This window comes from Exophiala dermatitidis (assembly GCF_000230625.1).
Source record: "Exophiala dermatitidis NIH/UT8656 unplaced genomic scaffold supercont1.1, whole genome shotgun sequence".
In the NCBI taxonomy this organism is placed as follows: Eukaryota; Fungi; Ascomycota; class Eurotiomycetes; order Chaetothyriales; family Herpotrichiellaceae; genus Exophiala; species Exophiala dermatitidis.
The window spans coordinates 4,175,822-4,189,632 of NW_008751646.1; the positions used below are offsets into that span (position 1 = coordinate 4,175,822).

General features: G+C 52.6%; 7 protein-coding genes across 7 annotated transcripts; 3 read left to right on the forward strand and 4 right to left on the reverse strand.

Annotated features, from left to right (window-relative positions):
• Positions 1–74: 74 nt before the first annotated feature.
• On the reverse strand, positions 75–4,187 carry HMPREF1120_01480 (beta-glucosidase). Its single transcript, XM_009155499.1, has 3 exons — positions 2,206–4,187; positions 1,722–2,147; positions 75–1,651 (listed from the first exon to the last, which is right to left on the reverse strand). The coding sequence occupies exons 1-3, from the start codon at positions 3,260–3,262 to the stop codon at positions 588–590; spliced, it is 2,547 nt and encodes an 848-aa protein (XP_009153747.1). The 5' UTR covers positions 3,263–4,187; the 3' UTR covers positions 75–587.
• Positions 4,188–4,473: 286 nt separating this feature from the next.
• Positions 4,474–5,559, forward strand: HMPREF1120_01481 (uncharacterized protein; the record flags this gene model as incomplete). Its single annotated transcript, XM_009155500.1, has 1 exon — positions 4,474–5,559. The coding sequence occupies one exon, from the start codon at positions 4,474–4,476 to the stop codon at positions 5,557–5,559; it is 1,086 nt and encodes a 361-aa protein (XP_009153748.1).
• A 225-nt stretch (positions 5,560–5,784) lies between these two features.
• Positions 5,785–7,017, reverse strand: HMPREF1120_01482 (uncharacterized protein; the record flags this gene model as incomplete). Its single annotated transcript, XM_009155501.1, has 2 exons — positions 5,785–6,948; positions 7,003–7,017. The coding sequence occupies 2 exons, from the start codon at positions 7,015–7,017 to the stop codon at positions 5,785–5,787; spliced, it is 1,179 nt and encodes a 392-aa protein (XP_009153749.1).
• Positions 7,018–7,865: 848 nt separating this feature from the next.
• HMPREF1120_01483 (dynamin GTPase) lies at positions 7,866–10,420 on the forward strand (the record flags this gene model as incomplete). The annotated part of the gene is made up of 2 exons (XM_009155502.1): positions 7,866–9,939; positions 9,990–10,420. The coding sequence occupies 2 exons, from the start codon at positions 7,866–7,868 to the stop codon at positions 10,418–10,420; spliced, it is 2,505 nt and encodes an 834-aa protein (XP_009153750.1).
• A 118-nt stretch (positions 10,421–10,538) lies between these two features.
• HMPREF1120_01484 (uncharacterized protein) lies at positions 10,539–11,073 on the reverse strand (the record flags this gene model as incomplete). The annotated part of the gene is made up of 3 exons (XM_009155503.1): positions 10,539–10,905; positions 10,962–10,993; positions 11,050–11,073. The coding sequence occupies 3 exons, from the start codon at positions 11,071–11,073 to the stop codon at positions 10,539–10,541; spliced, it is 423 nt and encodes a 140-aa protein (XP_009153751.1).
• Positions 11,074–11,469: 396 nt separating this feature from the next.
• On the forward strand, positions 11,470–12,105 carry HMPREF1120_01485 (glycine cleavage system H protein; the record flags this gene model as incomplete). Its single annotated transcript, XM_009155504.1, has 3 exons — positions 11,470–11,614; positions 11,673–11,735; positions 11,792–12,105. 3 exons carry the CDS (start codon positions 11,470–11,472, stop codon positions 12,103–12,105), a joined length of 522 nt encoding a protein of 173 aa, XP_009153752.1.
• Positions 12,106–12,346: 241 nt separating this feature from the next.
• Positions 12,347–12,988, reverse strand: HMPREF1120_01486 (uncharacterized protein; the record flags this gene model as incomplete). The annotated part of the gene is made up of 1 exon (XM_009155505.1): positions 12,347–12,988. The coding sequence occupies one exon, from the start codon at positions 12,986–12,988 to the stop codon at positions 12,347–12,349; it is 642 nt and encodes a 213-aa protein (XP_009153753.1).
• Between the last annotated feature and the right edge of the window lie 823 nt (positions 12,989–13,811).

Genomic DNA, 13,811 nt, shown 5'->3' on the forward strand with positions numbered 1-13,811 from the left:
TGAATTCTAGATCGATGTGAGGACGCATCCATGACCCGGACAAAACACATGGGGCGAAAAGCACAGCAGTGAACCCGGAGCGAACTTGTCTTCAGTATTACGCGCATGCTATCGAAGCCGGTGCGTGCGGATGGACAGACTGATTCCTGAGATACTATGGGGATCAGTCAAAGGGCTGTCACCGTCAAGGTTCTGAAGTGGTCGCGAGGTCTGGAGCCGACTCGGATCATAGCTAGATTACTGCAATTCATCCAATATCATGTTCCAGCAGTCTTCTCTCGTTGTTTTTGAATCCCATTTGAGCACAGCTACTAGATACTGATCGCTGGTGTCGCCGTGTACCGAAATAGTACTTTATTAGTACTAGTGATTAACATCATAGACCCTAATTCGACCTCCTCAGCAATTCAACGCCCCTGTGTCTCCCTTGTGGTGATCGTTCCAAAGTCCTTTTCATTGCCAGGCACATCAGTGCTGCGGCATGACAACCAGTGTATGCTGAGTGCATGTCTTCAAACTTGATACAATCGCTCGCTGTTAATTGGTTCACTCGATATGAAGCGGTCGGCAATCTCATGCGCTCCTTGCTACTGGACCACTGTTATCTTCGAGGTCTGTCGGATATCGCGACTGCTGAACCCTACATTGACCCCGATGGAGCCTGACGGAATCACCCACTCCTGCAACCCCGTCGACCAGTAACTCAGATCACGTCGGGTCAGGTCAAACGACACCCACCGACTCTCGCCGGGGTTCAGTGTGACTTTGTCGAATCCGCGCAACACGTTCACCGGCGTCGGCCCTTCGCCAGGGATCTGGGGTAGGGACAAGTACAGTTGCGGTACAGTAGCTCCCAACTTATCGCCAGTGTTGGTCACGGTCACGTCGGCTCTGTACAGCACGCCCCAAAGTGAAGGATTGCCCCCTGGTACCGGGGCAACCGGGTCGGGCAGGGCGCTGACATTTCCAGGCACTGTGCTTGTGACACTCAAGCCGGATAAGTTGAAGGTCGTATATGACAGGCCAAACCCAAACTCGAACGCGACAGACTGGTTGTAATAGTCAAAGTGCCGATAATCAATCAACAATCCTTCGGTGAAGTTGGATTGCCACGCATTGGGGTCTTCAGTTTCGACCAATTGCGTCGAATTAGTGATGTCTGCGAAGGTATAGTCGCTCTCGTTCCATGCGATAGTGTAGGGCAGTCTGCCACTCGGATTGACTATACCGTAAAGAATATCGACCAACGAGTTGCCCGATTCCTGGCCCGGCAGGTGAGCAGCCAATATGGCTGTCACGTTCGGGTTCTCCGCCCATGGCATGACATTGAGGCCGGCCGAGTTTGTGATCACTATTGTGTTGTTGCAGAGAGTAGTGACAGATTCCACGACCGCTGTGCTGTTCCAGTCTGCATCCAGGCTAGTGCGATCGATCCCTTCTGAAGCCCAAGACTTCAGAAAAACAAGGCAGACCTCTGGTATAGGGGCGATGAACTGGAGACCCCCGGGGCTAGCGACCAGTGTGTTGTTCAAGATGTACTGCAATAGTGTACCGTCTTGGATGGCGCGTGCTTTCAAGGCTTCTAGTGGCGACACAAGGTACGTTAAACGACCGGTTCCACTCCCGCCGGCGACAGGGAGATTCCCATATTCTAATTGCGTTGTTAGTGATGATTGGTTTTACGGCGTCGGGAACGAAAAAAAGAGTGTTGAGCGCCTTACCAAAGCCATATTGATTGTCGAAGGCGGCTCCAGAAAAGTACTCTCCATTGACTAGATCGCCGGCGTCGTTCCCAAACACCCCGATCGACTTTGGACTTTGCAATGGGAGAACGTTGTTTGTGTTCTTGAGTAACACCGTGCCTGCAGAACCCAGCTGGCGGATGAGCTGAGCATGGTTGTCCCGGACGTCGACGTTGGAAGGCCCGAGAATAAACTGCCCAGAATAGGGTGGAAAATTGTCGTTCAAAGTCGGCTCCTCACCGTCAATGGGAGGGTATTCAGTTTGTTGGAGGTAGAAGTAGGGTGTCATAATACGCCGAATCATGTCATCAACTCTCGCCTCCAGCAGTGTGCCGTTGTTGACCGCTTCTGTCAAGTTGCCGCCGAAGAAGGAGGAATTTTGAACGGGACCAAAACCAATGGGACCTGAATGTTACTGTCAGCCAAACAGTGACCTGTGATCACTGCTTCTTGTAAGTCTTACCTGGCATGTCCATATCTAGTCCACTGTTGATAGCACTGACTCCGGAATGAGTGGCGCCCCAGTCTGACATAACATAGCCTTGGAACCCCAATTCCGTCTTCAACAGGCCGTTGAGTGTCTTGGAATTTTGACAACCGTAAGAACCATTGATCCTGTTGTATGAGCACATGATGGACGCAACGCCCGCATGAACACCATTGGCGAATGGCCACAGGTACAGCTCATGGATGGTTCGGTCGTCAATATTCGAAGACACAGCTTCAATCGTGACATTATCAGGAGACAGTGAAGGGTTCCGCTGTGTTTCCTGTTCGTTGCCGATATAGTGCTTGAGACACGCCTGAATACCGCTTCGCTGCATCCCTGAGATCGTCTGCTCAACAGCTACACCTGTGAGATACGGGTCGGGAGAGAAGCCTTCCCAGTTGCGCCCACCATAGGCGGAACGGCCCAAGGGCCCAACGACGGGACCCAGTGCGACGTGGCTTCCTTTGCCCTTGAACTCGGCTCCCAAGTACAGTCCGCGAACATACATGAGTTCCCTGTCCCAGGAGGCAGCAGTTGTGAGTCCTGCAGGGAAAACAGACGCGTAGGTGGCTTGTCTTATTGCCAGAGGTCCATCTTGAAGACACAGGCCGTTAAAGCCCAAACGGGAGATGGCAGCAATGTTCCCAACACAAGGACCTGAAGTGCCGGTCACGAGTTGGGCCTTTTCGTCCAAGGTCAGGTTCGAGACGAATGCTTCCGCTTGACTGAAGGCGCTTTCCCAACCGATGCCGGACGTGGGAGGGCTAGGGTAGACCGGAGGCGAGGTGCCATAATCTTGAGCACAAGCTGAGTTCAACAAGGCGAGCGAAACCGTCCAAATAGCGAAGGGCTTCATTCCTGCGGCGTGAACATATGCAACCAATCCTGAATAGAACGAAAGCAAGGCGGTGTAATTATAGTGGTCCACCTCATGTACTAACCGAATGCTTTTACCTTTCTGCAAGAATCGCAACGGCAGGAATAACAGTGTCCAGGAGACCTCTGGCAACAGCAGGGGGGCTATGCGCATATAGTAAACACAGCCGATGATTATTTGCTTTTCTGAAGGGATCGGTGCAGTGGTAGCCGCTACGTAGGTTATCACCCCAGCAATACCGGGCAGGAACCAGGTGTTATATGGCACATCCGCGAAGACTGCGGGGGAGTGTAGATGACGGTGCCCTTTGATCCTAGTATCTTAAACGTTGTTGACAGATGCCGTAGAGGCGAAGGCTGAGGACGAAGACCGGGGTCCAGTGGCTACTTCACTGCATGTCATGCGATGTTACCTTGACTCGGTAGTACGCAACCCGAAGGCATATTTCTGAGCCTCACGAGAACGGAGCCCCCATTCCCCTGGCTTCAAACCCACCTTTTTGCTTCCCTGCCTGCGGCCTTCCTCATTCGTTCGAGGTCGTTGATGATCGACTGCATTTGTCGCGGCACCCCGCATGGCAGTGGAAGGGACAATCGGGAATCGGCAGTGCTTCGGGTCTGGCAAACAGGAGGACACGCTACCGGCCTGGTACACGCATGTCTGGAGTGAAGTTTCAGTAGGGTCTCCTCCACCGCAGCGTGGCTGGTGTTGGAATGGATTGCAGTGGTGGCTGGTTCCCACCGCTCTATGCCAAATCGTGTGTGGAAGATCACGGAGAGTACAAGCTGCAACCGCGCGTGAAGTGACGGAGAAGCAACACGTCCTGCCAGTGTCACAGAGCCATTTCACGCTCGAGAAAGCGGAGTTCGATCTACTCGAATGCAGACGACATGAACTCGGGGTGTATGGTTGCAGGCTGGAACAGTTCCAGGAGAATGTCCTGGATTGCTAGAATTGCTGTTGTCAAGTCATGGATATCGCTGGGTGCCAGTTATCCAGTCTGGCTGGTTGAACCTCTGCTGTACGTCGTCGGGACATTTTACAAACTGTAACGATGGACGTCGATTAGAACTCGAACAGAATGTCTCGGTACCTATGATTGAAGGTTTTTTTTTTTGCGCGCGGAGGGAAATACTACTGCGAAGTGCTATACTACATGGTCTGTGCTTCCGCTCCGCTGTAAACTGCTGCGCCTGCGTATATGGCTTGCTTTTGTTATGCGAGAATGACGGCGTGTTTACTCTGGGGCCGCACCACGTTATACTATAAGTCTACTAGTACTGCTCACGAGGGAACATACTCGTCTGGCTGCGCAGCCAATTTTCCCTCCCGCAATATGCACGTCGGGCTTTCAGGGCTTTGCCATGACTGGCTCGATACATGGCCTCACCGAGTCCACTGAAACGCCCACCCCGTTCCCCAAGATCGAGGACGAGGTCAACAGCCATGAGAAAGAACAGGGCGAGGGCAGCAAGGTGAAAAGGCGACCCGAACTAAGTGGCAGGAGGACTGTCTCGGGGAATATCCTCTCGAGATTGGCATTTCTGCGGACACACAGTAGTGATCAAGTCAAAAGCAGCGGTGCAAAAAGAGATGGCCTGGGGGCACAACATGCCGGCACGGGAGCCATGGTGGAGGCTCAGGCCCACGCGAAGCGGAAAAGGAAAGGATCTCTCCGGAAGACAGTTTTGGGCAAAGGAAGAGACAGAAAGTGTTCTGAAGTGAAGAGGTCACCGCTGGCAGGCGCAGACTCTTCTACTGCGCAAAGCCCCGAAGAAGAACAAGCGCCGCCGGCACCAGGAGTCGCCCAAGAGCTGTCCAGTCCCACCTCTCCGGAGTCTCCTCCCTCATGGCCTTTTCGAACTTTGTCGCGGGTTTCGATTCCCTCGATTCGTAGCAGCATTGCGTCCATCGATCCCGCCTCATCTTTTGCTTCGGTGACCAGCCCGACCATGCCACCAACCGATGCTTCAACCGACGATGAAGACTTATCACTCCCTCAAATGCCCCTACTACGGAAACTACCCTCCTCCGCATCCTCGATGGGCGACTCTTACTTCTTGCTTCAAGATCCTGTGCGCCGCATGTTTGGTTCTCGTGCTCGTTCACCGCTGGCGACCCAACCTCAGTCGGTCGCAGGCACACCGCCCGAGGACGAAGGCTGGGATTATTCGGAAACCGCATTTTGGGGTTATGTGATACTGATTGTCACATGGATCGTTTTCGTTGTCGGCATGGGCTCATCTTTCGGCGTCTGGTCTTGGGCTTGGGATGTAGGAGAAACGCCGTACGCGCCGCCAGAGCTGGAAGATGATCCAACCTTGCCAATTGTAGGCTACTATCCGGCTTTGCTGGTGCTGACATGCGTGATGGCTTGGGTGTGGGTCGTGGTGGCCTGGGTGGGCATGAAATATTTCAGACATGCGGATTTCAAGGGCGACGATGGATAGACTCTGCCGCTACACATTATGCGGGTTGTGAGGCCGAGAATCAGAAAGGCCACATAGAATGAGATTGTTGTACATGGGAACTCTGATCGCTGTTGCGCCTCCAAAACCTCAATCCGACTTCTCTGCAGCTCCGGGTATTCATTCTGATCTAAACGCCGACCAACTCATAACCTGCCCGTTCCTCTCCCAAACTCCTTCAACTTCGACACTACTGTTTCACGACACCTAAGCCCGGAGTGGCTCATTTCTTCCGCTTACGATAGCTCCATTCTGTAGGTGAAAGTTGGCCATTCTTGAATGAAAATCGGCTAGCTTTTCCTTGACGATATAGCCACCGGCGGCGGCCTCGACTTCGTTGCGGGGCACTGGTGTTCCTGCCATTGTCGTGGGAGTTTCCGTACCACCACCTGGAGCCTTTGATACCAATCCCTTGGATCTCGCAAAGCCGGTGGAGCGCTCCGTCGATGGATCCTCGTCGTAAAATTCGTCCTTGATTGGCCGCACATAAACTGTCTGGTTGCAAATTGTCACGATCGTGTTCGTAGGAACGGACAGCCAGTTATGCCTTTCAAATGTCAAGGGCTCGCTGGCGACCAAAACCACATCCGATGCCTTATCTCTCCGTTCCATTCTAAACTGCCCTTTGGTCTTTCCTTCCACCCAGGCCGTACCGGAGGAATAGTATAAGCTGGCAGCGGCGTCGGTCTTGCTGCTGACATACCTCGTCACAATGACTGAATGCCCATCTGTGACAGCGAAATTCAGCAAACTTCTCGTCTCGACGTCGTCGAGCTGGTGTTCGGTGGAGACGGCTTTGACAAAAGCATTGATCTTGGCAATCGTTTTCTTCATGGCTCGTCGAAGCACCTTAGTTTCAAACCCGCCTTCAGGTTCCGAGCTAGGATCAACTCCTTCCCGCTCCAAGGTGTCCAGGAAGAGGGCGAATGCCCACTCAGAATCAGTGCCACCTTTCACACCAAGGAACCATTTGTCCGCGAGACTGGCAGCAAGTGGTCGTTTGACATACTTCCACGCCCCGACATTTCCATTATGCATCCACATCAGGGTATTGTGCTGGAACGGGTGACAGTTGTTCTCCGCCAAGGAGCCTTCGGTAGTCGCTCGAACATGAGCAAATATCAAATTGGACGCGGTCTTGGGTGCTATCCGCTCCAGGTTGACACAGTTCCATGCCGGCAAGGTGGAAGTGAAAATACATGGATCCGGGCCGAGCTCTGGCTCGGTGTACCAGCCTACCCCAAACCCATCTCCGTTGACCGGACGTCGGCTGTCAAGACGGAGACGACTGTCGTAGGACTGGGTCAGAATGCTGTGAGATGGTTCGGTGATGAGCTTGGAGAGTATGATAGGCTTGGAGCCTTTGTAGACCTAATCGACGTTTAGTATCCTATATCCATGTCAGGTCTGCTTCATTGTACGCACAAGAAATCTACACATATTGGCCGCAAAGCGACGAAACAAGGGTATCGAGTCTGGCAATAGAGAGCAGAGAGGTCATGTGTTCACTCGAGGACATTCTTTCTCAGTCAACATGAGTGGCGAGGATGATGTGACTCAAAGAAGCGTGAAGCTTCGAAAAGATACTCTCAAAGTCCCAACACCAACAACGCCCATAGAAAGTGAGAAAAAGAGAGAGACGGTGAGCCAGAGAGGGACATATATGGTCTTAGATTGCCATTGTGAAACCTGCAGGGTTGTCTGTTGCAATTGCGATAAATCAATCAAGAATGAGCCTGGGACCTCACCGCCATCTGCAGCACGGCACCATCCACTGATATCCGAGCAGTTTCTTTGTAATTGTGCCTGGCGTGAAGAGTTCCGCCGTACCTGCGTGAAGCTGGTGGATGCTCCCATGTACTCGCGCTCAGTCCTCCGCCTGGTGGCCAGTGCAGCTTTGCCGTGCAGTGTATACACCCTGGTCTGCAGCCAACCAAACCGTCATTTCCTCACTCTTCGCCATCCGAGATCTTGTTGCCCGAACGCATCGAACCACCGAATCTTCCTTTGTTGAATTGCAGTCTTTTTACATATCGCGACCTCGCATTCATGCTTGATCCGGACTTGTGATGAATGGTAGGCTTCTCTCTGCGAGGGTCGCACCGTTGTTGCGCCGGCCAGCGGCGCGTCTCTTCAACAATTATGCCCGATCCAGAGCCGGTGGCCTTCTGAGGCCGGAGGCACGTATCCCACAGCAAAGATGGCCTCCGGGATCTAACTCTATTCACAATGTACCCGCCGTGCGTTCGATATCCTTTGTCAGAATCCTTCCCAAATTGGCCCTCAAGATGGCACGACTACCTGCTATGTTTGGTGCTAGTATGCTGGCGGGACTGGCCTATATACAATATCAGGCGGCGCAGGCTGGTTCCTATGCGATGGATGTGCTGAGAAATGCTGGGGATACCGTAACGGGGGCTTCATCAGCCATCTTTGACGGAGCCAAAGGGATTGCGGATCAGATCGGTGCAGGTTGGCAACGGACGAAAGAGGATGCACATCTCCCCGAATGGCTCCAACAAATTTTCGAGAAGAAGGAGGAGTCTGGTGAACAAGGCTCTGGCCCTGACCCGGACCCGCCTAAAAAGACGACACATGCCGCTGCGCTCGCCGGGTCGGCTGCTGCCTTGGGCTTCGAAGTGATAAACGAGGAAGACGAACGAAAGGAGGCCGAAGACGATCAAATGATGGTGCTGACTAGAAAAATGATTGAAATCCGAAATATGCTGAACACCGTGGGTCAAGGTGGTGCGCTCACGCTGCCCTCCATTGTTGTCATCGGCTCCCAGTCTTCCGGGAAGAGTTCAGTGCTGGAAGCAATCGTCGGGCATGAGTTCCTGCCCAAGGGCACCAATATGGTCACCAGGCGCCCGATTGAACTGACTCTTGTCAATACTTCTGATTCCCAAGCGGAGTATGGTGAATTTCCGACTCTAGGTATGGGCAAGATAACCGACTTCTCGCAAATTCAGCGAACTCTAACGGACCTTAACCTTGCCGTTCCCGCTGAACAATGTGTCACTGACGAGCCGATTCAACTCTCCATCTACTCTCCTCACGTTCCAGATCTCTCTCTCATTGATCTGCCCGGGTACATCCAAGTATCGGGCAAAGACCAGCCACCCGAATTGAAACAGAAAATTGCCGACTTGTGTGACAAATATATACAGCCACCTAATGTCATCTTGGCTATTTCAGCTGCTGATGTTGACCTGGCCAATTCCACTGCTCTCAGGGCTAGTCGACGAGTCGATCCCCGTGGTGAAAGGACGATTGGAGTCATCACCAAAATGGATTTGGTGGACCCGCAGCGCGGTGTCGAAATACTGTCCGACCAAAAGTATCCGCTACGTCTAGGATATGTGGGTGTCGTCTGCAAGATTCCACAGACGGCAATGCTTTTTGCCCGAACAGGCCACAATCTGACGGACGCCATCGTGAAGAACGAGCATGCGTATTTCTCATCTCACCCGTCTCAATTCGGACCCGGGTCGCAGGTCGCTGTGGGAACAACCACGTTACGGCATAAGTTGATGCATGTTCTTGAGCAGAGCATGGCAGCAAGCCTTGCAGGCACACGAGACGCCATTATTCAGGAATTGGAAGAAGCCACGTACGAGTTCAAAGTGCAGTACAACGACAGGCCTTTGAGTGCCGAGTCTTACCTGGCAGAAAGCTTGGACAGCTTCAAGCACGCATTCAAAGAGTTCAGTGAACAATTCGGCCGGGCCCAAGTTCGGGCCTTGCTGAAAGAGGTGTTGGACCAGAAGGTCATGGATCTGTTGGCCAAAAGATACTGGAATAAGCCGCTCGAAGACCTATCTCCGGCTCAGCCCGAAGTCGACCCGTTGTCCAATCTGCCCAAGGCTGATCCGAGCTCATTATATTGGCAACGAAAGTTGGATGCCTCCACGTCAGAACTGACCAAATTGGGTATCGGCAGACTTGCTACGACTGTTGTGGCTGCAGAGTTACAGCGCCATGTCGACAGGTTGATTGCCGCGTCTACTTTCGCCGCACATCCATATGCACAGCGCGCCATCGTCGATGCATCTTCCAGTATTTTGAACGACCGTTTCTACAGCACCAGTGATCAGGTCGAAAACTGCATTAAGCCTTTCAAGTTTGAGATAGAGGTGGAGCCAAACGAATGGAGCAAAGGGCGCGAAAACATCGGCCGCGTGCTCAAGAGCGAACTCAAAGCCTGCGAAGCAGCGCAAAGACGGCTCGAAGACAGCATCGGCCAGAAGAGGCTGAGAGATGTGATGGCATTTGTGGACCGGGTTAGGAAAGGGGACGTTGTCCTAGAAGGGAACGGCACTGGTGGTGCGGGAGGGTTTTCGGCAGATCTCTTGCAAAAAGGTGAGCATGCTCAACATAATTTTTGAATTCATTTCAACTGATGTACACAGGTCGGGAAGCCGTTTTCCTCCGTGATCGAGCCGACATCATCAAAATGCGCCTCTCGGCGGTCAAATCCAAACAGTGCGCCAATCTCAAGAACAAATACTATTGTCCGGAGGTATTTCTCGATGTCGTCGCAGACAAGCTGACCTCTACCGCCGTACTCTTCCTCAATGTTGAGCTTCTCTCCGAGTTCTATTATAATTTTCCGCGAGAGTTGGACATGCGGCTCGGTCGCCATCTCGATCACGCCGAAATCGAGCGGTTCGCCCGCGAAGATCCCAAAGTCCGCAAACATCTCGACCTCATCAAACGCAAGGAGATGTTGGAAATGGTGTTGGGGAAGATCGAGAGTTTGCGCCAACTGGAAGGTCGGGTGAAGCAACATGCCCAGGTGCCGCCGCCCGTCAAAGAGAGAGGGCGATGGAGCTTGTTTTGATGATACACGATACCATAATGTAGCGGGCGTTCGGTTGGGGTATTTGATAGACGTAAGACGTATGAAGCTCCTCTCGCGTCCATTATATTGAAACAATTGAGCGCAATTTTCGCCGTGTTCACTGCGACAAGCCTCTCACCCACTTGGGCTCGAAAAGTGCGCCGGACAGCCCGTCTGCGCTTTGTGCTGTTGAATTCCAGGGAATATCACCCGTCTGTTCCTCGATCGCACCATTTACGCCACCCAATTTGTCGCCAATCTTGACCACAGAAAACCGAATCATACGCGGGTCGAGACTCAACATCCGCCGAACTTCTTGCTGAACCTTGACTGGAGCGTCGAATTGCATGATGAAGTAATGCCCTTGGTGGTGCTGGGTTTGATGTTTCGTCGTTGGGCGAGGGAGATCGAACTGTCCCCAGTTCTTTAGGCCACGAATCACACCTCTATTATCGAGAACTTGCTGGCCTGCAATCCGAGCGATTCTAGGTATTGTTAGGACATGTTCAGTAAGCGAACGAAAAGGACGGTAGAGACGTACTCTTTGACATGAGAAAGGTTGCCCGGCCGGACCTGTATCGGGTCAATCAACTATTTCCAAATTCTCTTCCGCAAGGGTTGAAACATACCACGGCTACCAGTTCGTAGAGCATCGTCGTCACAAGGCTGGATCTCACTTGAATGATAACGGACACTTGAACTTTCAATGGCAGTCCTTTCGCGGTGTTGCAAGTTGCGCATGGAAAAGTCGATACGTTCAATCATTTGCGGCGCCGGTGTAGCGGTACGGGGGAGCATACACGCCCGCCTTGGCCCGTCACTGCAAGATGTGCGTAGCGGGTTTGTCGCCGGTCACTGGCCTGGGGGTGCGCCTTCGCCCGTCTGCGGAGATGCCAGTAGTATATTGTAGTTGTAGTAGTTCTACAGAAAGAAGCCTCGCTTGGTTGACCGCCGCACTGCTCTGGATTATCATATTTGCAAGCCCTTTTTCAGTGCCTGTGTATCTCTTTTCTTTCTCGAGGTCCATTGCTGAGTAGACTACCCGGACGATGAGTTCCCCAGTTTTGGCCCGGCTGTTCCCAACAGTCACCCGAGCAGCCAGCCGCGCAGTCACAAAGTCACACCCGTCGCGCATCTCCTCGTCATCCCAATGGACACTCTTCTCGAGAAGACCTTTCTCCTCTAGGTCGCCCTGTACGTGATTTCCCAGCGGACCTCAAGTGGCGCGCTGGTTTTAACTGAGGCGGACTAGTGTTTGTGAAGAAATATACAGAAGACCATGAATGGATTGAGTTGGACGCAGACGGCAAAACTGGTATGATCTAACTGCAGTTTTTTCTCCTGCTACACAGCTCTTACGCGGTCTTGCAGGCACCATCGGAATCACAGAATATGCAGCGAAAGCGCTTGGTGATGTTGTCTATGTCGAGCTCCCGGAGATAGGGATGGAGGTGTCCAAGGGAGACACCATTGGTGCCGTTGAATCAGTGAAGTCGGCGTCGGATATCCTGACACCTGTTTCTGGAAAGATCACGGACCATAACAAAGTGCTGGAAGAGAAGCCGGCTACGATCAACAAGAGTCCAGAGGCGGACGGTTGGCTCGCGAAGATTGAGGTGAGCGATGCAGCTGAGCTGGACAGCTTGATGTCCAAAGAGGACTACGACAATTTCGAAAAGGAATGAGCATCTACACACCCAGGACGATTTCAACATCACAGGGATCATGCCTCTCCAACGGTGTTCGAATATAGGCATATTGCATGCCTGGTACTGTATACAATAATGTTTGCCGAATACATTGGGACAAATACATTTTGGATATGGACAGTGACCATTCACCCTCAAGCCCAATTTCACGAAAGCCTTCCCATTACCCAAGCTGCTACATTGCTCCCCATGAGTCCTCAGGCCCATGAGTCCTCCTTCACTGATCCAGCTCACCCACCTGTCCATGGAGTCCGCTCGGAGACGTGTCTTCCAACTTATGGCTGTGCTTTTCCGGATGCACCTCCACATCTGCCTCGAACCCATCGTCGCTGTCGGCTTCTCCCAGGAATGCTGCATTGCGAGCATCCAGTGGTTCATGTTTATCTCCCTCTGCCGCTTTCCTTGCCTCGAAAGCATCGTCAGAATCTGCCTCTCCCAAGAAAGCAGCGTGTTTGGGATCCAAAGGCTCATGTTTGTCTCCTTCTGTTTCTCTTTTCACCTCGAATGCATCGTCAGAATCGGCCTCGCCCAGAAACGCGGCATTTGTGGCGTCTAATGGTGGGGCTGGGGCGCCGTGACTGTCTCTCAGGGCATCGTGGCCGTCGTTGCTGTCAGCTTCACCCAAGAATGCTGCATGTTTACTGCCGTGCGAATCTTCCCTCTGACCTGCCACGGTGAAGTCTGGTGGTGGCTGTTTAAATCCCTGACCCCCGGCGCCAGCTGCAGTGCTTGCAACACTGGGCCCAACTCTGCGAAGAGACTGATGTAGGCATCGACGAGCAGCCGGATGGGAACCGAAGCTCAAGGCTGCCACCCTGGAGGCTGAAGCGAGGCCGAGCAGGAGCGGGCGTGCTGGCATTGTGCTAGATTAGTTACGAAACAAAGCTGTTGGATTGTGGGATATGTGTAACGGATACAGGCACTTGTTGATCACAACTGGAGGCAGCTTTGAAGGAGAGAAGTCACCGATTTCGTATACCTTGCTGATGCTTTCAGACGCAAGAGGGGTCTTTGTGCTTGTGCCCCATCACCTGATTGAAACTTCTACGGAGAGCTTGCGTCGCAGCTCCTGGATGGCCAATGTATATCGCTCAATCATCTGCACCGCTGCACAAACATTGACCAAAATCCGTCACTCCATCTGCGGGGGACCCTGCAAAGTCTGGGGTTCGAGCAAAGATGGGTGCTCTAGCGGTCCAATCATTGAACGACGCATCCGAAGATTCCGAGCATGTGTACACACTGCCACTGCAGTGGCACATGAAAGAGACAAGGGCTCCGAGTTCGAATAGCAAGGTCAATAAGCTTATAGTATGAGCTCGCAGACTGAGGCTCAGTGGCAAATTGCTCCGTATGGAGAACATGCCTGAACCATGCCTACCTTAGGCCACCGCACACCACATTACGCGCAATGAACTCTGAGCGCTCCCCATAGAGTCAAACGTGCATGCTTCTTAGACATGTCGATGTATCCAATGTCCATTTGATTGAGATTGCAGTTGAGTTGTGCTAGGCTTAAATACAGCCACGAGAGCTACTGTGTAGTTGCTCTGAAAGACAAAGAACCCGTGGAACAAGGTGAATTCCCACGTCAGATGAACTTTTGCAGGAGAGGGCCCAACTCGTCCGAAGGTAGGCATATCGCCTTTGCAGGATCAGCATTGCGAAAACTGCAGATGAAT

Bases quoted from the DNA above. Each gene is read 5' to 3' on its own strand.
- HMPREF1120_01480 (XM_009155499.1), bottom strand. From the start codon at position 3,262: ATGCGCATAGCCCCCCTGCTGTTGCCAGAGGTCTCCTGGACACTGTTA. The intron at 2,148-2,205 runs GTAAGACTTACA...AGTAACATTCAG, and splicing joins ACTAGATATGGACATGCCAG to GTCCCATTGGTTTTGGTCCC. The intron at 1,652-1,721 runs GTAAGGCGCTCA...CAACGCAATTAG, and splicing joins CGACAATCAATATGGCTTTG to AATATGGGAATCTCCCTGTC.